This window comes from Muntiacus reevesi, chromosome 2 (genome assembly GCF_963930625.1).
Source record: "Muntiacus reevesi chromosome 2, mMunRee1.1, whole genome shotgun sequence".
Classification (NCBI taxonomy): Eukaryota; Metazoa; Chordata; class Mammalia; order Artiodactyla; family Cervidae; genus Muntiacus; species Muntiacus reevesi.
The window spans coordinates 107,093,846-107,121,821 of record NC_089250.1 but is presented as its reverse complement, the minus strand read 5'-3'; the positions used below and the strand labels follow the sequence as shown (position 1 = coordinate 107,121,821).

Below are 27,976 nucleotides of genomic sequence, written 5' to 3'. Positions count from 1 at the left end.
ATACTGCCTGGCTCCTCCACCTTTCAGGGTCAGGTCGTGCGGGAAAGTGGGAAGCCCCTCCCGAGGAGCCTTGGAGAGGCAGTGCCCTCTATGGCCGCCCGGGGGCGCCGTGGGGCCCCTGGAGCGGGCGGCCGTCTGCGCTCACTTGCTCGACACTCACTCGCCCGGAGGTTTCCCCGCCGGCCGCGTCCCGTCCGCTCGCTGCGAACCAGGAGTCCCCTCTGCGTGCCCCTGGGCTCCGCTCCGGCCCGGCTGCGCCAGACGCAGCTCTGCCCGACGGCGACATGGGTTTTCCCCCAGTCCCGGAGGCTGGCAGCCGGCGCTGGAGGCCTGTGCTCCTCGCCTTCCTCCTGGCTGCCTCCCGAGGTAAGGTCGGCGAGCCTGGGTGCGGGGGAGGAGCACCAGGAGAACACAGAGGGCAGGGTGGGGGTCACAGGTCGGACGGGGGAGCCCCGGGAGCCCCCTTCAGCCCGCTGTGACCCAGCCCACCCCCCACGGCAGACAGGCTGCTAGGACTACTTGGCAGCAGGCAGCAGCTCTCTGCCAAGTGCCCTGGCTGGGTGGTGGGCACATCTGTTTGCTGACAGCTGCCTAAGCGGCTGCCTGTCCAAGCCTTCCCAGCCCAGAGAGCCCAGGGCACGAGCACCTTCTGCCGAACAGGAGGTGGACCTGGCGGAGACAACCCAGTATGTTCTAGTGGATGCCCCTGGCATTTGACACCTGTGGCATCTCCCTGCTCCGCGTTAGGGCTCCAGGATCTCACCCGGTAGGGGAGTTGTATACTCACAGCCACTGTCCTATACCCTGGTGATGCTCTCGGTTGAGCCTTGGTGGGCACTGGTCAGCGTGGCTACTGGCCTGCTGCTGGACATGCACACCCCTCTGAGGGTCTGAGTGGTCAGCTGATTCCTGGCATCCTAGCAAAGCTGCCCCTGGGGGGACTGATGTAGGGTATGCGCTGGGGAGAACATGGGGGCATTTCCCAGCTCAATTATGAGCCCCTTCTAAGTCCTTGGATAACTTATAGCATCTTCCGGGCCTCAGTTTCCTCAGCTCAAACACAGAAGCCATACACGGGGAGGTGTCACTTTCCTCTTCCAAAGTCCAGACTTGCACAACTCTAAGTGGTATCCTGGTCAGGACACAGGGGCTCCTTGAGTTGGCGCGGGGGGGGGGGGGTGCAAAGGAGGTCCTAGCACCCATAGTCTGGCCGACAGTTCTCGCCTGTCTAGGACTGGAGCAGTTGGATCATGAGGGAGGAGGGGACCGGCAGGCAGCCTATGGAACTCAACTTTTAAACTTTTTCCCTGGGAAGGCGGAGGGAAAGTGTGAGTCACGCAGGGAATCAGAGGGAGGCAGGAGGGAGGTGGGGAGCTTGGCACGGACCCAGTGGGCAAGTCGGAAAAGAGGAGGGAGCGGATGACAGGGCAAGAGCAAGAGGAGGAGCCTGAGAGAACCTGGAAAACACCTCAGAAACTGAGGAGCCTGCAGGCAGCATGTTATCTCAGTGGTGGAAGGCTGGCCTGGCCTCCTATAAGGAGGAGGGAGCCCACAGCCCACAGACATTGCTGCCTAAGCCCTGAACTGGGTGCTCCTCAGGAAGAGTCAAAGCGGGAGCAGTCTCGGCACCAAGGCCATGGCTCGTGGCAAACATGGTTTCCCAGAGGAGCAGGGGAGGTGTCAGGCAGGAAGGCCAGCAGCCCGCTGGCTATAAACCCCTGCCCTGCCCCAGCCTCTCCAAGTGACCCTCAGAGACCTTTCAGTTCTCTTACCCCTATCCTGTGTCCTCCTCTGGCTGGGCAGCTCTCTGCTCAGCAGCCCCAGGTTGGGAAACTGAGTTCCAGAGAACTAGGGCATAGGGCGCTGGCCCGCAGAACAGCCAGCAGCACAGAGGCTCGGAGCCCCTTGCTTCATGTTGTCTATGCAGCCAGGAGACTCCCAGAGAGAGCTTGGCACTCCATCTCTGCCTGGGCCCAGCTCAGGTGGATAATTAGGGTTTGAAGCAGTTTTCCACCGAAAGGAGTCATGAGAATTCTCTTAGTTTTGAAATAGTCTGGGACTCAGTATTCCTAACTGTAATATGAGCGTGCTATTGAGTATTCATGCTGCTACCTAGTAGAGTGTGCAACAAGGGGGCTAAAAGATGGGCAGGCCTAATTGCAGGCATGGTCCAGAGGGTCTGTGAACTGAAAAGAGACCTGCTCACCAGCCTGCTGAGGTGCTGGGTTGCCCTGGGCAGGATTGATGCTTTGGGAAGGTGAGATGGAGTGGCTGGTGCAAACCTGTTCTCTAGCTCTTGGGGCTGGGCCAGCACCATGGAAAATGGTGGTGGTGAGCCTGATGCTTAGGAGCCCAGGAAAAGTTGCAGATACCCCTTTCCTGGGCCTGACTCAGGGTGAGATGGGTGGAGGGAGGTACCTAGGAGGCCAGGACCCAGCAGACCCCAAGGATGGCAGAGCCTCTTCTTCCCCTTTGACATCCCTAGGGCCTATGGAAGTTATTGACCTTGTCATGACCTCACAGGCTGACCCAGGAGCCTCCAACTCTGGGACTAGTCCACGGAGGTGCACTGGGGAGGGAGGAGCCCACCCCCCGCCCCCGTATGGTAAGCAGTGTTGCAGGCCCTTGTTGAGTAACCCAATGGTGCAAGCCTCTGACACAGCAAGGACTAGTCTTAGGAAATCCACAATCCTCTGCCCAGAAGCCCTGGGGTGGAGAGAAGCAGCCTTGAGGCCAGCCCATGGGCACAAGGGAGCCTCTACCCAATGGCAGGGGTCCCCAGCTATATTGGGGAGCCTCTAGCTGGGCTGGTTGCTCTCTCTCCCAAACAGGTCAAAGGTTCCTTGCTTGGGTCTGACCTTTGGTGACAGGGTGGCCCTGGTGGGAGGTACACTGCTGAGAGGTCACCTCCCTATATGCAACACACACAGGGGGTCTTAGGGTCAAGCAGACTGAGGGAAAGAAGAGAGGAAGGAAGGGGTCCTCAGTACCCATTGGGTATACTGGCAGTGACCCCTCAACCAGCACTGACCACGTCCCAAAGACTGAGTTTGAGGCTCCAGGTTTTAAGCCAGCTGTGCATCCAGGAGCAGCCTGGCCTCACCAGGGGAGGGGGACCAGGGAGCACCAGGACAGCTTCTGATAGACCCTAGGGACCCCTCAGTGGCAGTGCTGACACGTGCAAGGCCTTCCTGATGCTGCCGTGTGTGAGAATGGTGAAGCTAGGGACTTGGAGTTGTGTGCGCTGCCTGCCAGGGTTTCTTGTACAACCCGTTACTTAACAGGCCAGCTTGGGGAGGCAATGAGCCCTCCATTCACCTCTCAAGATGGCCCTGTACTGCTCTGTGATTTTGCGCATTACTCAGCATGCCTGAGCAGGTTCTATCCTCTCTCCAAGAGGCATGATGACAGTGCCTCCCTCAGAGGCTGTGGTGAAGGGTGCACACACAATATAGTACCTGGCACCTGCTTCGGGCTGTGTGGTATGATTCTGTCCCCTGGCTTTTGAAGGCCACATGCCCTGGCTTACTGTCTTAGCTCCTTGCTGCCTACAGGGTCCAGCAGGGTGCCCAGAGCATGGGGAGGCACTGACCGGCTTCACTGGGACAGGACTCTCGAGAATCCTGGAGGTCTGAGGTGCTGAGCCCAGGCCTTTGTGCCACCTCTATGCACTTAGAATCTGAAATGCCCATGCAGGTGCCTGCAGAGTCTCCTCTTAAAGTTCCCTAGAGATGGGGACTGTGCAATTTCAAGGCAAGCCAGGGTTTGCTTGTCTTCTTAGGGTCTTTCTTGTAACTGAGCTTAATATTCAACCTATTTTCCTTTGGCTGACCACCCCCAGAGAGAAAAACAATGGCCACCTTTGTGCACACCAATAATTCAGTAATGAAGCTGCTCTGCTCCCTGGCAAGCCAGCCTAGTCCCTTAACCCTTCTACATAGGATCTTACTTCTCACGGGGACCAGGGGGTCAAGTCCTGCCTCTGCTGTTCACTTACTATGGGACCACAAACACATACTCGCTGTTTGTCTGAGCCCTGAGCAGGCTGGGTAACAGGGTCTCGGCAAGGCTGAAGACATGCTTCTGAAGGGTAATTCCATGCTGGTGTTTCCTGACCTTCAGTCCATTTCTTCACCACCTTGGGGATTTCTACAGTGTCTGCCTATTACCATATGTGCTTTAAAAAATCTACTCATTTCTTTTACTTAGGTAAACAGATTTTAAAGGGAAATTGTATATCACTTGCCATAAATGGAAAGCCAGTGTCACCTGCCATAAATAGAACAAAATCATAAAAGTACATAATAGGAAAACCAAATATGGTAAATTCTGATTGGAAACTATAGCCTGGAGAAGGCTCCAAGCCTGCTGTACCTTGCAAGAAAAAAAAGATGACAAGCTTAGCATATAATGGAGATGTTTTGAAGATACATTGGCATCAAACTAGGACTTTCTCTTTGATGTAATCAGGACTGAAAGAGAATCGAAAAGGGAATAGCCTTCTCTCTATGTGATTCAATGTTATTTAATGCCATCAAACTGAAAGTAAAACTACTTATGCTATAGATGCTGTCAGCTCCTCTCCACTGCAAAAGAAAACTCACCACTATGAAGAGTGGGAGCTGGTGGCAGGGGACAGTTTAGCTCTCCTGGAAGAAGGGAGGGAGGGCAGTTTCCCATCTTAAGAGGCCAAGACAGGGTCAGCAGGCCTATCTGGGTTTCTTTCAGACCCCAATTCTCCCGGCCCTCATTGCCTTCTCCAAATAAATATAGTGGCTCTAGCTGGGTCCTTTCCTCATGCTGGGACCAGCTGGCTGTCCCAACGACCAGTAGGGGAGAGTGGGAGAGGGAGCTGGCAGCCCCATTGGCCAGGTCACACTGTACATCTGTAGGAAGGAGGTGGGGACCCTGGTTAATCCTTGGCTACTTCTACACTGCAGACCTCAGGAGCCAGATGACCTGGGCTCAAATCCTGACACCACCAAGTACTATTTGTGAAACCCTGTACAAGTTACTTAGTCTCTCTGCTTCAGTTTCCTCGTCTGTAAAGTGGAGATGGTCACGGTCCTACCTCACAGGGAGGGGGGATTCAATAAGCGAATCAGTGTAGAAGTGATTAGAATGATGCTTGGCACAGAGTAAGCGCCTGCTACTGGCATTACCACCAAGCCTCCTGCACTGAGGGGAGGGCACAAAGAGATATGAACCTGAACCTTAGGAAGTCTTCAAAGCACAGGATCTTGAGGATAGCTGGCTGGAGCTGGCAATCTGGGCTACACAGAGCTGTCCTCAGGGAAGGCCTGGGAGAGCTGAGGAAGGAGCCATCCAGAGGAGTGGTCACTGGTGCAGCTCTGGCCAGCCCCCAGGCTCTCCCCGGGGAGGTGTGCTGGCCAGCAGCCTCCAGCCCCAGAGGCAGCGATGCTTTTCCAAGGTGCTGGAAGTGCCGCTTCCTCCCATAGAGCCTGGCTTCCCCTTCCTAGACTCCTTGGTCTGATGTGAATGGACATTTCCTGCAGGAGAAGGTATCAATAAACACATCTGAGATGCCCTTTGTCCTTACCGGCTACGGAGGCCCACCGGCGGACCTGCCCTTTGGGCCCTCAGCCCCTTGCCCTGGAGCTACTTCCTGGAGCTTAGCGCTGGGATCAGGACCAGTCTTGATTGGTCCTTGCCTCTGTTGCCCTCTGTGCTCTGCATCTTGATAAAGACAGAGCCTGGCCTTTCCTTACACCCTTCATGGACTGTCCTGGCAGGGAGCTGGAGGCCACACTCATGTCCACTTGGGGTCTGCTCTGAGGGCGAGGACCCGGTCTTTTGCATCTAGCACAGGGCCAGCAATAGTAGGCCATGAGTAACTGTTTACTTACAGCCCCTAGCAGCTAGACAGAGTCCAGCTGTTTGGGTGGGGCCTTCTGGGCCTGACTAATTGAACCAGGGATCCACCTCCAAAGGCTGGGGTGTTGCCTTGGTGACTGTGGGCTAAGTTCATGCCTGGTCAGGGAAAATACACAGGCCTGTTTACACTCCCCTCCCCCCATCCCCACACCCATCCCATGCACACCCACAGGGTTTCACAAGGTGCCTGCTTGGGGGGGAAAGGGGTCACACAAACTAGTATCTTGAGATGAAGCCAAACAAGAACTTTCCCTTAGACTGGAATAGAAGCTTTTACAAGAGGCTCAGCCCCTCTGTGGCTGAGGGTCCCCTTGCTAGAAAGTGGCAGAAGCAGGACTGAATTCTGAGTGGAGGTCCCTTAAGGAACTCTGCACCCCCATGGCCTCTCTGCATTGGGCGTGGCCCAAGTTTGGACCTTAGTAAATATTTGTGGAATGAAAGAATGATGTTTTTGCTTTGGGTCTGAGGCAGAGCAAGGATGATTGTGTGGAGAGCGCCGAAGTCAACTGGAGGTCAGTTCACTCTCCGAGTAGCTGGAGGATGAGGTGTTAGCCCCACCCGCTGGAGGGGTGGAGGGCTCTTCCTGTCTGCAGTGTTGGCTTGTCCAAGGTGTGGGCCTCTGTTCAGCCACATAGGGCTATGTGGCTGTGGGCAAATCGCTTGACCTCTCTGGTTCTATTTCTTCCTCTTTAAAATGGGGATAATAAGACCTACATCTGAGGTTATGAGAATTAAATGAGTGTGAAGTGCTCAGCAAGTCCTAACATGTAAGAAGTGCTCATAAATGCCTGTGATCATCTTAGTATTGTTGCCCATTCTTGCCACCTTCTTCTGCCCTAAAGAAAGACAGCCTTTCTCACCTGTCACAAGGTTTCAGAATTGGAAGGGGGCTAGGAATGTGGGGAGTCTCTCAAGATAGGATAAAGAAAGGGAGGCCCAGAGAAGGATGGGATGTGCCCAAGGCACACAGTAAAGGCATGGCTAAGTGGGGACTGGGGCCCAGGGATCTGCCCACCCAGGCTAGTGTTTCAATACTAGACCTAGAATTACCCCAGGGTCACATCATTCTTCCTGCAGGTGCTTCTGCAAACTCACCCAGCAGCAGGTGGGGGCTGGGCCCTAAAAACAGCACAATGATGGATGGTTCCCACAAGGCACAGGCTCAGCCTGAGGCCTTTTCCTGTTCCACATGCTCTCGGCCACCCTGGAGCCAGGGGCCTTCCTCCCCAGTCTCCGACAATGCCCCAGGTGTCCAAAAGGATCTGCTCCTTACAATAAGCAACATCCTCTGGCCAAATAATTATAATTCCAGCTGGGCTATTTATAGCCCCTGATAACACACGTGTGTATGTGCAGTCGTGGAAGGCATGGGGCACGTGTGTAGTTTTCTCTAACACTGTGCCCTTGAGAGTCCACCTAAGGACAGGCTGCCCCTGGGCCTTATCCTGGCTGGAGTCTCAGACACAACAATCAAGATGTTTTCTCTCCCCCAGGATAAGTCCTGTGGACATCCGGCCCACCCCATCCAGTCCGTGTGCTGGAACTGAATACTCTCCCCCACACCCAGACCTAAAGCCCAGTGTAGCTTCTCCTTTTTCTAAAAGGGGAAGAGGTCCTTCTGGGGTGCTTGGGGTGTTAGGAATTGAGCAATGACCCTCCCCAGTTCTGTCTCTGAACCCCAGTTCTGTGTCCTCCTGTGAGTCTGCAAAGAAACTGCCTCTTGGGCTGAAAAGCCCCTCCCCACTGCTTTCCTGGGGAGTCCTGTGGTCCCTAACACCATTGCTTGGACCGGGGAGGCCCTGGGCTGGTGCCCCATTGGAGGCCCTGCTGCTTGCTCCCACCCTGCCCCATCACCCTGTGCTCATGGACCCCTGACCTGCCCACAAGCTAGCCGCATCTTGCCTACATGTTCGCCCCACCCCGTCCACACCTCCGTCCACTTGGCAGCCCCGCCCTGCTCGGCTCTGGGCTCCCCCTCCTGCTCTGCTTCCACTCCCCCCAGACCTGTGGCCCTGGCCTCCCCCTGGCCCCCAGGGTGTGTATGCTTCTGCAAATACTGTTGGATCTGGATTCGGCTCACACCCGTGGGGGTAGTTCTGGGCTAAAGATAACGTTGGGGAAAGGGAAAACAGGGTATCAGTTGGGAGAAGTGCTGGTGGCAGCGGTCATATGGCCGGCTGGGGGAAAGGGGGAGTACAGGGCAGAGTTAATCGAGGGTCCACTCTTTGGGTGGGTTTTCATTCTTCCTCAGAGGGCCCTTTCCGTGACTACTTCTCACTTTCATTTATTGGCACAGCCATAATTCAGTAGCTTGGTTTCCGCTGGGGGCCTTGGGTGGATCACTTTCTCTCTGAGCCTGACTGTTAGATCTGTAGGAAAGTGGGCTTGGGGAGTGGAATGCCTCCCTGGTTAGAAACCAAGGAGCCCACTCATGGACCAGAAACTCAAATGTCCATGGGACACTGAGGGCCAGAGAGTGAAGCAGACTGGGGGAAACATTAGGGAGAAGTGGGGACTGCGGCCAGCTCGAACACCAGTGCCCCATGGGCAGAGGAGGCTGCTGCCTAGTTCCAGCTGACAAGTGCCTCATCGGAAAGCTGTGTGTGCTCGCGCTCAGCTGTGTCCAGCTCTTTGCGACCCCCATGGACTGTAGCCTACCATGCTCCTCTGTTTGTGGAATTTTCCAGACAAGAGTACTGGAGTGGGTTGCCATTTCCTTCTCCAGGGGATCTTCCTGACCCAGGGATCAAAGCTAGGTCTCTTGTGTCTCCTGCATTAGTAGACAGATTCTTTACCACTAGTACCATCTGGAAAGCTGGATTTAGTGTTAATGCTCTGATTTTCAAAGAGAAGCTAGAAGTCAGAATTTTTGTATCAAATTCTTGGTCTTTAAATTTTGGCAATCTCAAAAAAAATGTAAAATACTTTTGAGGTTCAAGTAAAATATATTTGAAGGCTGAATATGGCTTGTGGGCTGCCAAAATCTGAAATTTTTTAGTACAGTGTCTAAGTGCTTGAGTTTAATTCTGACACTAGTATTTTCTCTGTGAACTTCAGTGAGTTACTTAACATCTCTGTGCCTCAGTTTCCTCATTGGTGAGACAGGAATAAAAATAACAGCTGCCTTACTGAGTTGTTAGCCATGCCCATCCTATTCATTATTCTTCTAGTCCTAATTAGATCCTTCTTTACCTGAAGCCCCCATGCTTCAGGTTCTGAGTTTATACCCTCCAGAACTTCAGGCAAACCACTTTCCCTTTCTTGACATCTATATTTCTCCCTGAAAAGGAGATGAGCATCTTGACTAAAGAAGTTCTCAAGTCTCTGCTCACCTTGGCAATGACTTCCCAAAAATCTGGGATTCCTAGACGTGGCTCCCTCTCACCTGCGGGTGCTGGGAGTGGGAGGCTCTGGTGCGTATCTGTCCTTCTTATCCTCTGGGGCTTAGAACTCCACCCTTGCAGACATATTCTTTGGGGGAAATGTCTTTGCTGCCGCCTCACACTCTGCTTTAAATATGCAAGCATGCCAAGATTGGGCCACAGCTGTTATCAGTCATTCACACTTTAGTGAGAGAGCATTCAAAGCAGCCTTCTCTGTTCTATTTTCACTCCTAAGAAATGTCTTTTGAATTGCAGAAATGACTTAGAGACCTATCTAGCTCCCAGGTACCAAGCCTCAACTTTCAGAGCATTTCACATAAATTATCTGTAGTTTTGCCTCAACTCTGGCAGGGAGCTGTTCCACTCTGTGTTTTATAGCGAGGCATCTGAAGCTCAGAGTCTATGTAACTCCCAGATATTGGACTCCTTTGCAGGCTGAGCCAATTCCAAAGCTACAGTGGCTGCCTCTCTCCTGACTGGGCCAGGCTTTCAGCTCTTCTGGGTAGGGGTAGGCAGACAGGCTGTAAACCAGGGAAGGGGCGTCTGGAAAGAAGTGGCATTATTATCTTGGGTTCAGGCAATAGCAATGGAAGGGGCATATCCATTTGGATCCTGTACATATTTCCAAACTCTCCTTCCCTGTCAGTCCACAACAACCCCTGAGATGCCAAATAAAATGAAAACATCACTAATGTCTAGTAACTATAGCTATCCCTCTGATGTCTGCAGAGGGCATGAGAGCTCACATATCGTGTTCTCCTCTTCCCCTCATTCTGTCCTCTCACAACCCCACTGTAGCTAATATTTTCCTCACTGCACACATGAGGAAACTGAGGCTCACAGCTAGACAGAATTTTCTGTTAAAGGGACAGTGCTTTAGGGGGTCAACATGGTTACATGCTGGGAGACGGGGGTAGGGTAAAGAGGACCAGGGGATGGCTTCATTTGCTTATTGAAACAAAATGAATGAGAAAATGTCTCAGAAGACCAGGTGGCAGGCAGGTGCCTGGGTGAAATGACCTTTTCTGCACACTTGTCCTTGTCCCTGAGACACCTTGGGTATTCCTGCTTTACCCCCTTCCACGTTCTGGGCTCCTGTCTATCCATCAACCCCAAAGACTCTCCTTCCTTTAAGAAGTCTCTTGACTATCCCCAGGAAGGTCACATCCTCTTTCCTTCAAGTGCCCTGAAGGCTGGTGCAGCTTTACCCTTTGTCCTGTGGGGTTACTTTGTCAGGATGTAGGACTTGTCTACCCAGCTAGGCCATAAGCTCCCAAGGGATGCTCTGTCTTCAGCATCTAGGTGACACAGAGCGCCTGGCACAGGCCTCACACGGGCAGATGCTCTGTTAGTGTTCACTGATTGGGGGGGGGGGGGGCGGTGCAGGGCACGCTGGCCCCAGGAGTGGGAATAGATGCCGATGGCCTCCAGAGGGGTGGTCCAGGGCAAGAGGCTGCTGTTCCCAAACTGCCTTCTGCTTCTCCCCGCTGATGTGCTGAGCACAGGAACTGCAAGTGCCAGGGGCCAGGCCTGGGCAGAGCCACGGTGCCTGGAGTGAGGGGACAGGAGCTGGGGTCAGGGCACATGTACCACCTGGGAGAGGGATGCTGCGGGCCGGGCCCACCCTGCCGCCTGCCTGCTGTCTCGCCTACGCCTCATCCAGCTTTACCTGGGGAGGCTCCTGTGGCTCCTCCCACACAGCCTGGAGGGAGCCGGCTTCACGAGCAAAAGAAGAAGCTGAGGCTTGGGGAGGTCAGCTGACTGGGCCTGAACTTGTGGCTGGGGAACCCATATCTGTGAAGCCCCAGGCTGAGGTTCTTCCCTACCCGGGTGGGTACTGGGAGTGTTGCCGGCTCAGGTGGGTGACGGGCTCTCGTCTCTCTGAGCAGGCCTGGTGACAGCGTTCAAGATCGCCACGCCCTACTCCCTGTACGTGTGTCCCGAGGGGCAGAACGTCACCCTCACCTGCAGGCTCTTGGGCCCCCTGGCCAAAGGGCACGACGTGACCTTCTACAAGACCTGGTACCGCAGCTCGCGGGGCGAGGTGCAGGTCTGCTCGGAGCGCCGGCCCATCCGCAACCTCACGTTCCAGGACCTCCACCTGCACCACAGTGGCCACCAGGCCAACACCAGCCAGGACCTGGCCCAGCGCTACGGGCTGGAGTCGGCCTCCGACCACCACGGCAACTTCACCATCACCATGCGCAACCTGACCCTGCTGGACGGCGGCCTCTACTGCTGCCTGGTGGTGGAGCTCAGGCACCACCACTCGGAGCAGCGGCTCTTTGGAGCCATGGAGCTGCAGGTGCAGAGAGGTGAGCCCCCGCTCTGTGGGGTGGCCGGGGGCGGCTGTCACTGTGGGGATGGTGTCTGAGCTTGTCCGGGAGGATGAGCAGAGGACGGAGTGGCTTGTGGGGGAGTGGCGCTGTGTGTCTGGCGGTGTGACACTGTGCCGGGGGGTGTCCGATTCTGTTTGGGTGGTGCTGGCCCTCCAGGGTGGTATGGGATGTGGAGCTGTGAACACCTCTTTCTGGGTCGCTGGGTGTGGTGGAGAGGAAGGGCGTACAGGACTCTGTTCATGACAGTGGGGTTTTTTAATGGGAGAGAGTATAGGAACCGGTGGAGAAGGAAATGGGAACCCACTCCAGGATTCTTGCCTGGGAGATCCCGTGGACAGAGGAGCCTGGCGGGCTCCAGTCCATGGGATCGCACAGAGCAGGACATGACTGAGTGACTAAGCATATGAACTTGGACTGGGAGTGTGTCTGCTCACGACAATTCCAGGGCTGTGATATATGACCTGCGGTGTGAGTTAGGAGTGTGTGTGTGTGTAGGTGACAAGACAAGGGTCTGCTCACGACAATTCCAGGGCTGTGATATATGACCTGCGGTGTGAGTTAGGAGTGTGTGTGTGTGTGTAGGTGAGAAGACAAGGGACAGTAGACTAAACAGGGGTGTGGGTATGGGCGGGTATCCACACACCCATGAGGGTGTCATGGCGATGGGCAGGGCATGCCTGGCTGTGCAGTGAAAATATGCTTCTGTGTGAATGTGTGTGTGTGTGTGTGAGTGTGTGCAGCTGGGCCAGCATTGCCAAGGAGACACGAGCAAAGGTATCTGTGACAGGAGCAGGGCATACCAGCCTGGACAAGTCTTCCTGGCCTCCAGGGTCTGACGTCCACTTAATGATCCTTCTCTCTGCTCCCACAGGCGAAGAAACACCATCCAAGTGCATCGCGTACCCACCCTCCTCCAATGAGAGTGAAAGTAAGGAACCACCTCTTGCCTCCTCTGGATTCTCTGTTCTCTGCCCTCACCCCGGACCCAGACCTCATTCTGAACTCTGACCTCATCACTCCAAGCCCACGGAACCCCATTCCTCCTCTTTTGCTGCCACCCTTCCCTTTTGCTTCCTCCTTCACCTGAGCCATTGGGCTGCAGTGCCCCCAGAAGCCCACTTCTAAAGCCCCTTCTAAGGCCTGAAACTTAAGGAAGCTGGCTTCTGAGTCCTACCCCTGACTTTTGGGTGAGGCTGTGCCTTGGCAGTGACCTTGGGCCAAGTGCCCCCATGACAGATACTGGGTGCCACAGGCTGCCGAGCTTGTTTTCAGTGGGGACCACTCCTGCCCACCAGCCCTCTGCCATATGGGAACGAGGGCGGTGTGTGTGTGGGTCCTCCTGGCTTGGACTCAAACTTGTTCTATGTGTGTGGAGAGGGCGGAGGCAGGGGCAGGGGAACAGAACGACCTTTCCTAAAGCTCCTACTATGTCTCAGGCACTGTGCTAAGTCCTTCTAAGGACTGGTATCTCAATGGCTTCTTACAAGAACCCTGTGAAGTAGGTGTCACCAACTTCATGGCACACTCATGGAAACAGAGGCCCAGAGAGGGGACATAACTGGCCTCAACTCACACATCTGACAAGGGAAGTGTGCTCGCACTGTGCTCCCCTCACCTTCTGGAGGTGAGGGGAGCACAGCTGGGGAAGGAGACTGGATGCACAGCGCGGTGGGTGGCAGTCAGCCCCCTGGTGTTGCCCAGAGGTGCCCATGGAGGGCAGGGGCATTGCTCCAAGGGATGCCTGGGCACTAGCAGTCCAGGTGAGAATACCCAGCAGCTTGGAGATGTCTTAGGGGTGCGCCCTCTTCTGACAGGAGGGGTTCTTGGCTTCCTTAGCCTTCTCTCCATTAGTATTTATTGGGCATCCGGTCTGGAGCAGTCCCTGCCTAGGTCCCGGAGACACGAAAGTGCAGGCCTTCTCCCTGCCCTCCAGGAGGACATACATCACAACTGAAGCCAGGAAGCTCAGCCACAGCCAAGCCCCCACTCAAAGACCATGGTGATTTTCTATTCACACTACTCCTTTTCTTTGAAGCAACAAACAGACTAGCCAGGAATAAAATTAGAACACAGTTTGGTCTGAGCCAGACCCACATGGAACTAAGAAACTAACAACAAACCCCTTCGCCTGCACACCACAAGCTCCTGTGTGGCCTCGTACCAAGCTGCTGCCTTCCTCACTTCCTCCGCTGGTGGCTCCCTGGGGAGGGTGGAGACCCCCCCCCACCCCACACCCCCGGCAGCCCCTTCCTGCCCATGCAGCAGCCTCACGACTGTGTGTGCACACACGTGCTGCGCACAGGTCAGGGTGAGCCTCACCTGGTGGGTCCGTGAGTGTTCACTTCCCCATTACCCCTTCCACTACGAGCAACCCCCCAGTCCCACTTCTGCCTCCAGCGGCTCCTGCAGAACAACTCTGCCACTGCCCCCATTTCACAGATGGAGAAACTGAGGTTCAGATGGATGAAGTGAGTGGTTCCCAGTCTCCCAGAGCCAAGAGGCGAAGCCAGAGCAACCTGGTTCTCCATGTGCAAACCCTGCCTGAGTACTGGGGCCCTCCCCTCTGTCAGCACTCATTTTCTGAAAGTCAACTGTCTTGGAGACAGTGACAAGAGATGCCAGAGGGGACAGTGTCAGAGAAACCAGGTGTGAAATGGAGAGGGAGTGGCGATCTGGGTCATTTTTCTTGCTCTAGACTTGAGAGCAGCAGCTGTTGGGGTTAAGGGAACAGAAGTCACCTGGGAAGTTCCAGGAGTCTGACTGATAAGAGCCCAAGGGTGAGGCAGGACTTGACTGCTAAGAGTAGGTCAGGCTTCCTTTGCTGGGCACCTCAACTTTCAGGTTTTGACATGTTCCTTCCTCTCCAGTTCATGGGATGTGCAGCCTCACTCTGCTACCTGCTTCCCTGAACTACTGTCTGCAGGGATCTGGCTTCTTAATGGCCACAGGGACATGTTCGCTTCTGTCCCAGTTGTCAAGGGCAGGGGTAAAGCATCAACCTGCAAGCTTCTGAAAGGCTGAAGTCCCCTTTCAGAGTCTTGGTTCTGGAGGTCTGGAGACGACAGCTGTGAGGAGTCTTGGCACTAAGGTGGAAGTGGTCTCAGATGAAAAGAAACCCAGCTATACTTTGGGGTGGGGTGTGGGTGCTTTGACAGTGCATCTGTCCTCTGGGTACCATGTGTCCACTGAGCAATGGCAGCACGCGTGTCCCTTTCCAGCTCACAGGGAGGCCCCATGTTATCAAAGGCGGTGAGTCAGGGCTCAAAGACTGAATGCCCACAGGGCCAGCGAGCTGGTGGGGAAGACAGTACAGAGACGCAGAGACTGGTGAAAACCCAGCCGCCAGTGTGTACATGCAGTTCCAACTGTCACACGCCAGGAGAGGGGCCCAGGGTTGCCAGAGCCACTAAATTTTCAAGCAAAGTCAGAAGTCCAGATTTTACTTGAGCTATCAATTTAAAAATGTTGGTAACTAATTAAAAAAACCTAAGTACTAAGCTGGCCATGCTTGAAACCCAAGTCTATTCTAATGAAAGGCAGTGTGGTGAAGTGGTTAAGGGCACAGATCCTGAAATCAGTCAAGTTGCTTAACCTCCTTGTGCCTTGGTTTTTTCATCTGTAAAATAGAGATGATGGTTATATGTATACTTTTAAGGTTGTTCTGAGGCTAAAGTGAGGTACTCTGTGTAAACAAAGCATGAAGAACCATGCCTGGCACAGAGTAAGTGCTTGTGTATGTGTTGGCTATTATTACTTCTAATGTGCAGTTCTAGGCCTCGCTTCCCAAATCATCTCATCCATTCCCCTGTACCAAGGCAGGATGGCAAGTAGATGGCAGTGGACGGTGGATGCATATCCTGTTCTCTGACAGTCTGAAACATCTGCCTGATGATCCATGTGCTTAGGTGGTCCCAGGGCTGACTGCTGGGTCCTGCCGTCTGCTGCCACTTACCTCTGGAAAGACCCCCCTGCTATAAGACAGGGGCTCCACAGCCAGCCTTGGCACCTAATCAGTTAATGATGTTTCCAGCCAAGAAGCTCTTTGAGTTTTCCTTCTCTAACTGCAGTCAATGGGGTTGCAAAGAGCTGGACATGACTTAGCGACTGAACAATAATACCAGCAGCAAACTGCAGCCCCGATCTCCTAATATCTTGGGGGAGTAGGAAGGCAGCTGGTATATGAAATCCTCTGAAGGCCCACGTCAGCTTGAGGTGGCCGGGGAGGTGATAAGAGAGGAGTGGGATGAGGAAGCTGGTACTGAAGGAGCCTGGGAGCCCCAAGCTGCTGAGGGGCTGTGGTTTTTCACTGAACCTGCGCCAGGAGGCTGGACAGCCCATCTCCCCGAGAAGCAACTTCTCCACCCCGCAGCACAGCAGGATGTGTGGTTTCATCCAGCCCCGTCCCTGGAACCAGGCAGTCCTACTGAACTCTTTCCTCCATAAACACCCTCGGGGTACTGACAGGCCCTGGACAAAGACCCGCTGAGCAGACCGAGCCCCTTCTATCCCACCCTGCTCCGTAAGGGCCTGGCACACTGCCTGTAAGTGCTGGCTGGGCAGCTGCCTCTGCCAGTGCCTGATCACCTTCTCGGCATGAGCCTGGCACCGGATGGCTACAGAACCAGATCCCTCCCCAACTCTGCCCCAGGTACTGGCCACACGTGGGGGGCTGGGTGGGGAGCTGTGGCGAGGCTGCGCTCTGCAGAGGAGCCCATGGTCTCAGAGGGCAGCTGGCCCACAAAACTCTGCCCAAACCCTGCTCCCTGGGCCTAGCCTCAACTCCTAGCCCAGGCTGTAAGGAAACCAAGACCTGATCCCCTAGAGGGGACAAAGAGAGGGAGTCTTTGCTTGGGGACCACAGTCAGGAGAGAGGTTGGGCCAAGATGCTCAGTAGTCACTGACTGACTACACCATACGCTGCTTAATGCCAGTCTGGAGGAAACCTGCTTTGATGACCAGAAAAGGGTGCTTTGCAGCCGGTTTCTCAGTGCCCACAATAAGGTCCTGAGATGGGGTTCAGAGATACTCAGATGTCTGAATTAGAAAATGTTTTACTTTCAGTACTCTGCATCAAAGTGCAGCCTCGCTAAGATATGTGGGGCGCCTGCTTTAATGTGGAGCTGAGCTTGCTTTGTAACAACACAGCAATTGTCCCTGTACCAGCGGGTACTTCTAACGCACCCGAAAACAGCTTTTTCTCTTCTGAGGTCTGAAGAAGCCCTCTGAAAGCTTGTTTACACTGTCGGGTTGTTCAGGAATACAGTGAGATAAAACACAAGCCTTTATACCCAAATAAGCAGTGCAAAGGCAGCACTGAGCCCGTTCACCTTCCCAAAGCTCCCGGGGCCAAGCTGACGCTGTGACAAGGTATTCTGCCCCATTGTTTTTCTGTCAGAGGGAAGCACTAAAATTGGGAAGGAAAAGCATTTATGCTGGTTGTGGTTCTGAGGGCACGTCTGTTCCCAGCCAAACTCCTGGAGTCAGCAGATGGACTGAAATAAAACCTCCCATGCTGTGGATGGGACCATGAATTGGTACAACTTTTTTTTTTTTTGCAGGACAATTTAGCAATAGTCTAAAAAAAAAAAAATACATACTCTTTGGCTCAGCACTTTCACTGCTAGGTTTTATGTACTGATGTACTTGCCTGAGTGAGCAAAGATGCCTCCACAAGTTCATTGCTACATTATTAGTTATGCTGAAAAATGGAAGCAACCTACATACCCACCAGGAGGGGACTGTTTCAATAAGCTTAGGTGAGCCCCGTGATAAGCCCTAGGCGGAATGAGCTAGATCTCTGTGCCAATACAGAGAGGTGTCCAAGCTGTGCTAAGTGGGAAAAGCAGTTGTCACGTGATCCCATATATGCTATACATGCGGAGAATGTATCTAGATTATGTCTCTGGAGGGGGCCCAGGTACAGGTGGAGGAAGAAAACGTTGAATTAAAAAAAAAAACTGGTAAATTTTTGTGTGTGCGCAATTTCGAAAGCTTAAAAAAATTTAAATTGGACAAGGATTCACATTTCCCTAGTTCCTGCCCCAAGTGTTTCCCTGTGAGCTACATGTGAGATCACTTTTAGAGGCCCTGTCCTAGAGCCAAGGGGTCTCTCAGGGGATAAACAGGGCTTTTCATTCATTTATTTTTCATTGTGATAGAACATATATAACATAAAACTGTCATTTTAACCATTTTTAAGAGTACGATTCAGTGACATTAATTACATTCTCAGTGTTGTGTAGTTATCACCACTCATCTGTTTTTACAAGTTTTTCATCTCTCGGGCTTCTTTCAGCCTTGAACTCTGTGACATGGGGTCTATGAAGGGCCTGCTCTCCTCTTCAGGGAGCAACCAGTGGTCCAGGTGGTTGAGATGTTTCCTGCAGGCTGTGATGAGGACCCTTCTGTTTCTCCCCTGTATCTACCTCAGCTGTAAGCGTCTGGCCTGATTTCTGGGTGCTCTGGCCCTCTTGGGGTTCCCAGACGTTCCATGCCTCTGCAGGTCACTGTGGGTCTAGTTGTGGCGCCTGGGTAAAGGTAGGTCCCTGTGTTGCTGGGCCTTCCCTCTCTGGGCCTCAGTTTCCCTCAGGAGGAGCAATGGGAGTGGGGCCTCACTTTGGCTGCCTCTCTGTCCATTCAGGCATCACGGCTGCTGCTCTGGCTACGAGCGCCTGCATCGTGGGTATTCTCTGCCTCCCCCTCATCCTGCTCCTGGTCTACAAGCAAAGGCAGGTGGCTTCCAACCGCCGTGAGTATCCCCGTCTGCCTGGGCTAGGTGGGGTGTGAGTGACCTGCCCCAGCGTCCCGCTCAGCCACAGGGAAGAGCCAAGGGAAAAGGCTGACCCAGTTCTGCTCTTCAAGAGACAAGAGCTGGGCTCCGCGGTAGAGACGAGGGGACCCCTGGCCCCTGGCAGTGCTGACTTGATACTCAACAGGGATCTGTTGAATGAATGAGCAGTCATATGGAGTAGCTGAAACTGGTTTATAAAAGTGCTACCACCTGGAGATTGTTGGGGCACCTGCTTTAACATATAGGTGGGTTTGTCTTTGTAGCAACGGTTGGGACAAAATGACCTTTGGATTAACAGAACTGGGAGGGATCTTAGAAATAACTCGATTCAACTCTTTCCTTTTACAGGTCACAAACCTAAGGTCAGCAGGGTTAAATAACTAACTGAAAGTTATAAAACTTAGTGAGTGGCAGAGCTAAGACTCAGACTTAGAGCTTTTCAACTCAGTGGTTTTCAGGGAACATAGTTCCACCGCATGCTAAAAACACTCAGCATGAGGGCAATAGCTGAGGACCCCCAGCTCGTAGGGTTGCTGTGCCAGGGACCGTGCCAAGCCTGCTACGTACATTCTCTCAGTGCTCCTCATAACAGAGTCTAGTCCTACTACTGGCTCCATTTTAAAGCTGAGCAAACTGAGGCAGAGAGCAGTTAAGGAACTCCCTTAAGGAACCCCATAGTGAGTACGTGGTGGAGCCGGGTTTCAAGTTGTGACCACAGATACCTTTCCACTTGTCTCTCCGGGTGACGGTGCGCCTTGCCCTTCCTTTGACTCCACCCATGAGCCGCGACCAGCCTCAGTCCTCCTGGAGCAGGAGGGCAGGGGCCCTTGCATGGCCTCACCCACCTCTTCCCGCACCGCTCCCCACCCCTGCTGTCTGCAGGAGGAGATGCCTGAGGGGGCTTGGCTGGACTGGACCAACTGGACATCCCTCTGTCCCTCTTCAGTGGTCAACCTCCCCCACCTCTCAGGAGGCCCTAATTCCTCTCACAAAGCGGGTTGGGGCTGGGGCTGGGGCTGGGGTGGGGGAAGGTGAAGGGATTTGGAGCAGAAAGAGGAACCCAGGGGATGAACCAGGAGAGGCACGGCTGCAGAGTCACCCTCAGCTCCTGCTCATCTGTGGAGTGCGTCCACGGAGGTGGGGAAGGGACGAGGAGGGCCCGTGCTCAGGTAGGCTTGACTCCCGGCAGAAGAGGTGCTTTCTGTCCCCCCTTACTCCAGACCACAGGTCTGCCTCCATCAGGGAACAGGAAACTGAAAGTGGAGTGGCTCAGTTGTGTCCGACTCTTTGTGACCCCACGGATTGTAGCCTACCAGGCTTCTCCGTCCGTGGGGTTTTCCAGGCAAGAGTACTAGAGTGGGTTGCCATTTCCTTCTCCAGGGGATCTTCCTGACCCAGGAATTGAACCCAGGTCTCCTGCATTGCTTTACCCTCTGAGCCACCAGGGAAGCTCCAGAAACTGGGAAACAAATTCCCAGCAGAGGCGGGCACGGGGCGGGGGAGGGGCACTGCTGATCCTCACGGGGCCCCCAGGGGTTGGGCCAGGGCTCCGCCTGTGTCCCATGCTGGAGGAAGAAAAACCAGAGAGGGGACACCCCCAGGCCGGAACGCTGTGGCCATGTCCTGAGGACACGGGGAGCCTGGGATCAGCCCCCAGTATCTCCTGCTGCAGGTACTGGGAGACCTGCAGACTGAGGGCTTCACAGAGAAAGGGACAGATGAGCTGGGTGCTGAAAAACTGCAGTGAAAGAAGGCTTGAGGGGGTGCGGTGGGCCAGCCAGGGCTGTGCCATGACCAATGACGAGCATGCCTTCTGAAACTCTATAAACAAATTCCATTTCTGTGATGGACAACCACTTCATAGCATCTTATCCCCAGATTTAATACATGCACTAACAGGAAAGTATCAGTCATTTATCTCCTAATAAAAGTATTTTTGAGGCTAGTCCTCTGTCCTCTCCAAAAAAAGACTTATATGGTTGAAGGTTTAGAGACAGACAGACGAGATGCCAGAGGGGATGATTCTAGAGAAACCAGGTATGAAATGGAGAGGGAGTGGAGATTCGGGTCATTTTTCTTGATCCAGATTCTAGAGAAGCAGTTGATGGAATAATGGTAGCGGAAGTCACCTGGGACATGACAGAAGTGTGGCCCCAGGGTAGAGGCTGAGTGGCCTGGAGCAGGGGTGGCAGGTATGGAGGTGGAATGGGTGGGATTGTGTGTGATATGCTCCAGGCAGGGTGCTGCCACAGAGCTGGGCACAGACGGAGTGCTTGGGAGTAAGCCACACTCAGGAAAAAGAGAAAGAGCAGGGGTTGGGAAATTAAATTAAAAGATGCTTGCTCTATGACAAACCTAGACAGCGTATTAAAAAGCAGAGATACTGCTTTGCTGACAAAGGTCAGTCTAGTCAAAGCTATGGTTTTTCCAATAGTCATGATATGGATGTGAGAGTTGAACCATAAAGAGGGCTGAGCGTTGAAGAATTGATCCTTTTGAACTGTGGTGTTGGAGAAGACTCTTGAGAGTCCCTTGGACAGCAAGGAGATCAAACCAGTCAATCCTAAAGGAAATCAATCCTGAATATTCATTGGAAGGACTGAAACTGAAGCTCCAATACTTTGGCCACGTGATGCAAAGAACTGACTCACTGGAAAAGACCCTGATGCTGGGGAAGATTGAAGGCAGGAGGAGAAGGGGACGACAGAGGATGAGACGGTTGGACGGCATCACTGATTCGATGGACATGAGTTTGAGCAAGCTCTGGGAGATAGTGAAGGACAGGGAAGACTGGCGTGCTGCAGTCCATGGGGTCGCAGAGTCGGACACGACCGAGCGACTGAACCACAGCAACAGAGTGTTGGGAGCACGGAGGAAGGCAGTGTGCTAGAGGCCAGCGGGCACGGCAACCTCCCTAGTATCAGGCGGAGCAGAGGATGAGCTGAGAGAAGGCAGAGACCTGCAGGAAGCCCCACACAGAGTCGCCCTGGTAAACAAGAAGCCATGATTCCGATACCGCGGAGATTTCAGGAACTTGTGTGCAACTTCCCGTGGGTATTCTGTTGTTGTGCCCCTCCCCCACCACTTGTTTCCCCATCGTAATGAGCAGCAAAACTCTTAAAAAAACAAGAAGGATCTGTGGGAGTATGTGGGGAGCTGCAAGAAAGAGGGAAGTTGGGGTGGCTGCATCTGGTTGGTGGCCGGTTTGCGGGATGGGGAACCTCCACAGCGGGGCAGGGTGGCAGCAGCCTGACTGCAGGGTAGAGAGTGGTAGCGTGACTGAGAACTGATGAAGTGTCAGGCCCTCTAGGGTCCCTCTGAGAGGTGTTGACCCTATTAGGCAATGCAGAGGACAGAACAGAGAAGACCAGGAACTCTCATTAGGAACTGACCTTGCAACACCCCTGCCCAGTAAATCATGGCTGATGACCAGAACGTGACAAACGGCCACACAGGAAACAACAGTTCAGGAGCCAGGCCTCTAGGTGATCCTGGATGCCTAACATCACCACCACCGCCTTTGGTTTCCTAGTTGCCCCACACGCTTGTCAAATGCATCCCAAGTTTAATTTATCATGGGTCAACACGGGCCGCTGACCAAGGCCTCACCTGCTGGGTGGACACACAGCACTGCCCTCCCGGCTTCTTAAGGGAACAGAAGTGGGATCTGGGGCTGAGCACAGCCCTGCCCAGGTTCATTCCGATTCCTGAGGGGTGTCTGCCAGCGAGGGCCAGGATGCTGTCTGGGGAAGCCTCTCCTCTGTGACCAGCTTCTCTGTCTGTCTGTCCCTAGGTGCCCAGGAACTGGTGCGGATGGACAGGTAAGGCCCATGGAGACCTTCCTGAGAACACTTGCCACAACTGTGCCATCCCAGTCAAAGTCTGGCAGGCTCTCTCCTTGCCTTCCCTGGGCTGTGGTCTCTGCTGGGCAGCATCTGTCTACACCCAGCTTCTTATACGGCAGTTAACGCGGAAGGACAGACTGATTCTCCTGACTCCACTAGGTTCTTTCCCCCCTCTCCTCTCCGGTCACTGCTGATATCACAGTGGGGCTGAGAACACAGACATGGACTTCCTGGGCCTCCCTGTGCTCTGGGTCAGCTGTCAGGAAGGAGATATGTCTGTGCAGTAGGGCCCCGGTTAAGCTGCCTGGCATAGCTGGTTAGAAGAGCATTTGCCATCTGCCATCTGCGTCGATTGGCTGTTTGCCCTGCCACCCCTCACCCAGCTGGCTGGCTCCAGTGCTGCTTGGAGAGCGATGCACCTACCTTTGGGCCTCAGTGGTCAGCTGGGGTGGGGAAGGGGAGGAAGCAGCTGAGCCCAGGCAGACCTTGAAACATGCAAAGGAGGTCACTATGCCTGGAGTTGAGGCCCAAGGAGTGCAGGGCACCCCAAGGAGAAAGCAGTCAGGCCACAAGGGCAGAGGCTGACCTGGCTCAGGTGGGTGGGGGGCAGCTTGGGGATGGAGTGGATGGGGAGTGTATGTGGTGTGCCCTGGGCAGGAAGCTGGCATGGGGCCTGGCATGGAGGGCGTGCTTGGGAACAGGCCATGCTCAGGAACTTGGCCCCAGTACATGTAACACCAAATTCAGAGCTCCTCCCTGGTGTCTGAAAGGGATGATATTTAAGACAGGTCACAGGAAGTCCTAGCTAGATCCTGCTGGAATCTCAGAATTAGAGCGGTCCTCAGAGGTTGTCCCATTATGAGGGAAGAAGGTCTCCCTTTAGCTCAAGACAAGCTGTGGGGACAATCAGTCCTAAGGCCATTAATTCTACTGATCAAAGAGAGACTTGTCCCCTGATTCCTGAGGCCAGTGTCCTAGAGCCACTCTTACCTGGGGCTTCTTTCCTGGGCCTGGGGGCAGATGGGCAGATGCCCTCAGCTCAGGGCAGGTGGGAAGTGCAGCCCATGGCTTTTCCTCCCTGGCCCTGGAGCCTCCCTTCCTGCTAGGAGATGCTGCTGAGGCCTGGGGTGCGAAGGCAGGTGAGGGGAAGGCGGAGGTGAAGGGAGAGAAGTGAGGCAGGCCAGGCGGAAGGTCAGAGGCCTAGCCCAGGCAGCACGCATGACCTTCTATTCTGCTTCTCCAGCAACAACATTCAAGGAATTGAAAACCCTGGCTTTGAGACCTCTCCACCTTCCCACGGGATGCTGGAGGCCAAGCCCAGGCAGCCCCTGACCTACATGGCCCAGCGGCAGCCTTCTGAGTCTGGGCGGCACCTGCTCTCCGAGCCCAACACTCCTCTGTCTCCACCGGGCCCCGGGGATGTCTTCTTCCCCTCCCTAGGTGAGTGAATCTCTTCCCTCATGGCACTGTGACCGGCAGCGCACCAACCTCACTCCCCACCTCCCTGGGAATCCTCACGGCCTCAGGGTGTGGGGTTGGGGGGGGGGGGGATGACGGATGGAGGAACCCCCCTTCACTCTGCTTCTCCTTTCTTTTGCAGACCCTGTCCCTGACTCCCCAAATTCTGAGGCCGTCTAAACCAGCTGGGGGCCCGCAGAAGATGTGGCTGGGCCTGGGGCAGGGGCATTTGAGCCAGGGCTGGCCCTCTGACTGGTCCCTTTGGCCCTGGTTTCTTCCCTCCAGCTGTAAGCTCAGACTCTTTGAAATACCCCTGATGGCCAGACCTTCCACCTCTCTGGATGGCTGAAGGGAGAAGGTGTTGGACAGTTCAGCCCCTCTCTCAAGGATGGTGAGAGGCTGGGATCCCACCCCAGGGACCTGAAATTCACCAGCTACTGATGCCAGATGACCTCCGTCCTCGAAGCCCCAGCACTGCCAGCTCCTGTGGCAGCCTCTCTCTCTGGGACATAAGCCCTGGGACCTGACAGTATAGATGTGCAATGGGCAGACCTCCCAGCACCACCCTTCAGGCCCAAGACACAGGATAAGATGTGGAGAGACTCTTCCCACTGCAGTGGGCCTGGCTCCCCACTCCCACCTGAGACTGTTCATCCATCAGACTCACTCTTTGTAATCATGAGGCTCTGGGGCTAGGCCTGCCTGACCTGGCTGCCTTCTAACCAGCAGACTCTGAGGGGCTGTCAACAGGTTAAACAAATCTGGGGTTCCCACTGCCTGCACTCTGGGTCCCCAGAATGCACTGGCTGGAAGCCCCAAAATGGGAAGTACGCTGTGGGGCACAGTGACCACTGTGAGCCAACTGGCATCTTGGGCAATGGGGGCCAGGCCAGAGGTTGTACTGCCCACCCACCATAGTGGGGAGTGGAGGGAGAGTGGGCTGGTGGGGGGCCTGCTGGGAAGGTTCAGAGGAGAGGGCTCCTCCCCCCTCTCCCTGTGGTCAAGAGAGCTGGTGACCACATAATGTACGGCCCAAACTATGACTACTTTTCAGTGTGAAGAGGGGGTGCTATTAAAAACTATGTGGGTGACGGTGTAAAAACCCCATGGACGGATTGTAAGAGCTGGGTTGAAATCCCTACTCTGCTTCTGAGGTGCCTGAGGCCCAGGGAGCCCTCCACCCCCACCCCCAGTCTTCGAGGACCTCTGCTCCAGTCACTCTGCACTGAGCCGTCAGGGGCAGCGGGACCCTGCTGGGTGGGAGGAGCGGGTGCGTTCACGGAGAGTCTGGGCCTGCTCTGCCCTAGACCCTCTGCTCCCATCTCCTGCTTCAGGCATGACCCAGGTTTGTCTTCATATACAAATAGGAGGGGAATCCTTTGTGGAATTTCAATTAAAGAGCTTTAAAGCATTGAGAGGAGTAGGGAGGGATCTCTGTACCCTGTGGGGTGAAAGTGGGTGGTGGGGCCTGAGAAGGCAAGGGGCAGTTTCAGCTAGACAGGTACCCTGGGCACTGCAGTGTGGAGGGTGTCATTTCAACTGGGCATTCGTCTGCCAGCAGCCTACGCTGGCTCTGCTGAGCCGGGCATGGGTGCTGAGAGCCCGGGTTTCTGGCCAGGATGAGGGCCCAGCAGGCAGGGAGATGCCTCCCTGGCCTGGTTGGGGATGGGGGAGGAACAGCCCTAGGCTCTCCAGTAGCCATGAACCCCAGGCCCGCACCTGGAGCCAGGGAGCCCCCTTCTCAGGTCCAAGGCTGTAGGCCAACGTGGGCCCTGAGTGGAACAGGGGGCGTGGAGGGGAACGTGGCCTGCACTGACACCTCTAGTGGCCAGAGCCCTGAACCCTGGCTCCTGTTTTGTCCCCGGGAGTCTACTCCTCTGGTTTCTTTGCTGCTGTGGACACTTAGCTCCAGCTGCCACAAAAAGAGGGTGCTGTCTTCATGGCTTGTGGGGTCCCAGGGGGGCAGGGATGGGCAGGGCGATACCTGCTTAAGGCAGGGCCAGGCTACCCCTGGGGTTGAAGGACAAGCCTGCAGACTAGACTCCTCATCCCCCAGCTCAGAAAGAATGTTCCTGCCTGTCTGGGAGGCTGGCCTGGCCCAAACCTCAGTTCTGACCTCAAGGTAGAGACAACTTCTAAGAATCTGGCTGCCAGACCCCAGGCCCACCGGCCGCTGAGTGGAGGAGGGAGGAGGCCCCGGAGTAGAAAGACACCACACTTCCTCCCCAGCTTCCTCCTGCATGGCCTCGAGCTCGTCTCTGGACACTTACTAGTGAACATATAGCTTCGTGGTTTCCTGTTTTCAGCGAAATTTACTCTGAGCTCCAGTCTCCATCTTCATCCACGACAACACACCCTGTCCCTAGCAACCCTAAAGGCACTCCCCGCCAACCCCGATGCTGTGGGGAAAGGCAGGGTACCTGGGTTGTCCCTCTGTGCTCGCCTCGGGGTAGCAGTGCCTCTGGAGATGCCTGTGGGCTGGGGTGTGTGGAACGGAGTAGGGTAATGAGAACATGGTCCCTGCCTTTAGAGAGCTGGGAGGAGCCCTGGGAGGGAAATTTGTGTTTTCAGGCACTAAGTCATTGTTAAGAGATGTATCAGGAATTAAGGGGCCTGTAACCTATCTCTTGATGTTCACATTTAATAAAAGATCTCCTGCCTTTGTTTCCTGCAAGTGAGAGGCTAAGGGAATGAAATGGACACTCTCTGCAGAGACCACTGGAGATGCTGCTGTTGGATCAGGTGGGCCCTGCCTGGGGGTCTGTGGTGTTAGACTGGGGTGGGTATGCAGGAACCCCCGGGGTCCCTTCTCAGAAGACCAGCCCTGGGGATACTCTGGCTCCTGCTTGGCCAGAGCTCCCTCCTACACGTAGCAACCTGGGACAGAGGGGCTAACGCATCACCTTCTTCAGAGAGTGCTCTGTGGTGCGGGAATGGGGGGCTGCAGAGGCCTTGGCACCCTCCACCCTGGCTGGGGCACTGGTGCCCTGCCTCCTGGAAGAGGCCTTCCAGGTGTCAGCTAGAGCTGACCTGGCTGGCCTAACTGTGCTGGGGGCTGGGCGAAGGTTTGCTCAGGGAACTCAAGGGGAATAGCAGTGACGGAAAGAGGAACTGGGGTTGGCAGCCAGGATGCGAGGTGCAAAGTGCACTTGAGAAGCTGACACTCACAGCTCAGATGAGCTTCTGTCCCAGCCCATCGAAAGCTCTGACCATCCAATCCTCCACTGGGACTGTACCCGCTGCACGGTTGCCTCTCCTGCATGGCCCCTGTGTCTCCCTAACTGTTTCAGAGGTTAGGGAACTGTTCTGGAGTTCTAGGGCAGGGGTACAATAACAGCCTGCCCTTTGGACCCGGTTGTAGAGCTGATGACCGAAACATAGCCACTGAGTCATGGACTGAAGCAGGATGCCAGGGTTCCGTTCTCCAGACCACTCGGAGTCCGCAGGGCAACCTCTGACTTTCGACTGGCTCTAGTTCCCAGCAGCTTCGTCTGGGCCTCATGGAATCTCCTCAACAGCAATGGTGCCCTGAGCTTTAACAGGCCAAGGGACATGGGTTTTACTTTGTTTCCCAATTCTGATCTCTTGGTATGGCTTCCTGGGATTCTGAAGTATCAGAATAGTTCAATGAGAAAGTGCTGACATCCACTAGCAATTGCCTGCCTTGGGCACGGATAGGGAAGGGCAGTAATGTGTTCTGTATCTTTGCTCTTCTGTGATAATACTCTAGGCTTTCCAAAGCACTTTCTCAGGTGTTATGACTTCTTTGGTTCCTACTCACTCCCTCCCCTGACAGAAAACCCTGGAAGGCTTTATTGTTCCATTTAATGCACAGGGAAACTGAGGTTCCAAAAGGTTTCTGTCTTGTCACAAGTGAATGTGGAACTGGGACTGAAGCCTATGTCTCCTACTTCCCAGCCCTGTGCTCCTTTCTCTGCACTGAAGCAAGTCGCCTTACAGGCCAGGACTTGGACTTGCTTACTGTGCATACCAGGCCCGGGGATGAGCCTGTACCCACAAGCCCATGGCTCTACTCCTTCCACATCAGTCTTTTCTCTTCCCTTCCTGCCTGGCAGCCCTGAAGCCACAGGACTCCCGGGGGGCATGGCAGCCTGTGCGCCCACTTGCTCGTGGGAGGGGAATGGGGAAGGTAGGAACTCGTCTATCCACAGAGCCCCAGGGTCTCCGGGAGGAACTGAGCCAGTTACATGTGTAGCATTTGAGCAGCTGCAGAACATTCTTGAGAAGCAGGGCTATGGGAAGGGC

The 27,976-nt window shown here is 54.6% G+C and overlaps 2 protein-coding genes across 2 annotated transcripts in view; one reads left to right on the top strand and one right to left on the bottom strand.

Moving 5' to 3' along the window:
- Positions 1-27,976, bottom strand: part of CDH23 (cadherin related 23) — a 437,615-nt gene that overhangs the window by 43,396 nt on the left and 366,243 nt on the right. The window lies entirely within an intron of this gene.
- VSIR (V-set immunoregulatory receptor) lies at positions 142-26,384 on the top strand. Its single transcript, XM_065922526.1, has 7 exons — positions 142-366; positions 11,168-11,593; positions 12,489-12,545; positions 18,258-18,365; positions 22,201-22,228; positions 23,496-23,692; positions 23,853-26,384. The coding sequence occupies exons 1-7, from the start codon at positions 285-287 to the stop codon at positions 23,888-23,890; spliced, it is 936 nt and encodes a 311-aa protein (XP_065778598.1). The 5' UTR covers positions 142-284; the 3' UTR covers positions 23,891-26,384.

What these genes read in the sequence shown, in the direction of transcription:
- VSIR (XM_065922526.1), top strand. Translation starts at nt 285, where the DNA reads ATGGGTTTTCCCCCAGTCCCGGAGGCTGGCAGCCGGCGCTGGAGGCCT. An exon ending in CCTCCTGGCTGCCTCCCGAG is followed by an intron (nt 367 to 11,167) that starts GTAAGGTCGGCG and finishes CTCTCTGAGCAG; the next exon opens with GCCTGGTGACAGCGTTCAAG. An exon ending in CTCCTCCAATGAGAGTGAAA is followed by an intron (nt 12,546 to 18,257) that starts GTAAGGAACCAC and finishes CTGTCCATTCAG; the next exon opens with GCATCACGGCTGCTGCTCTG.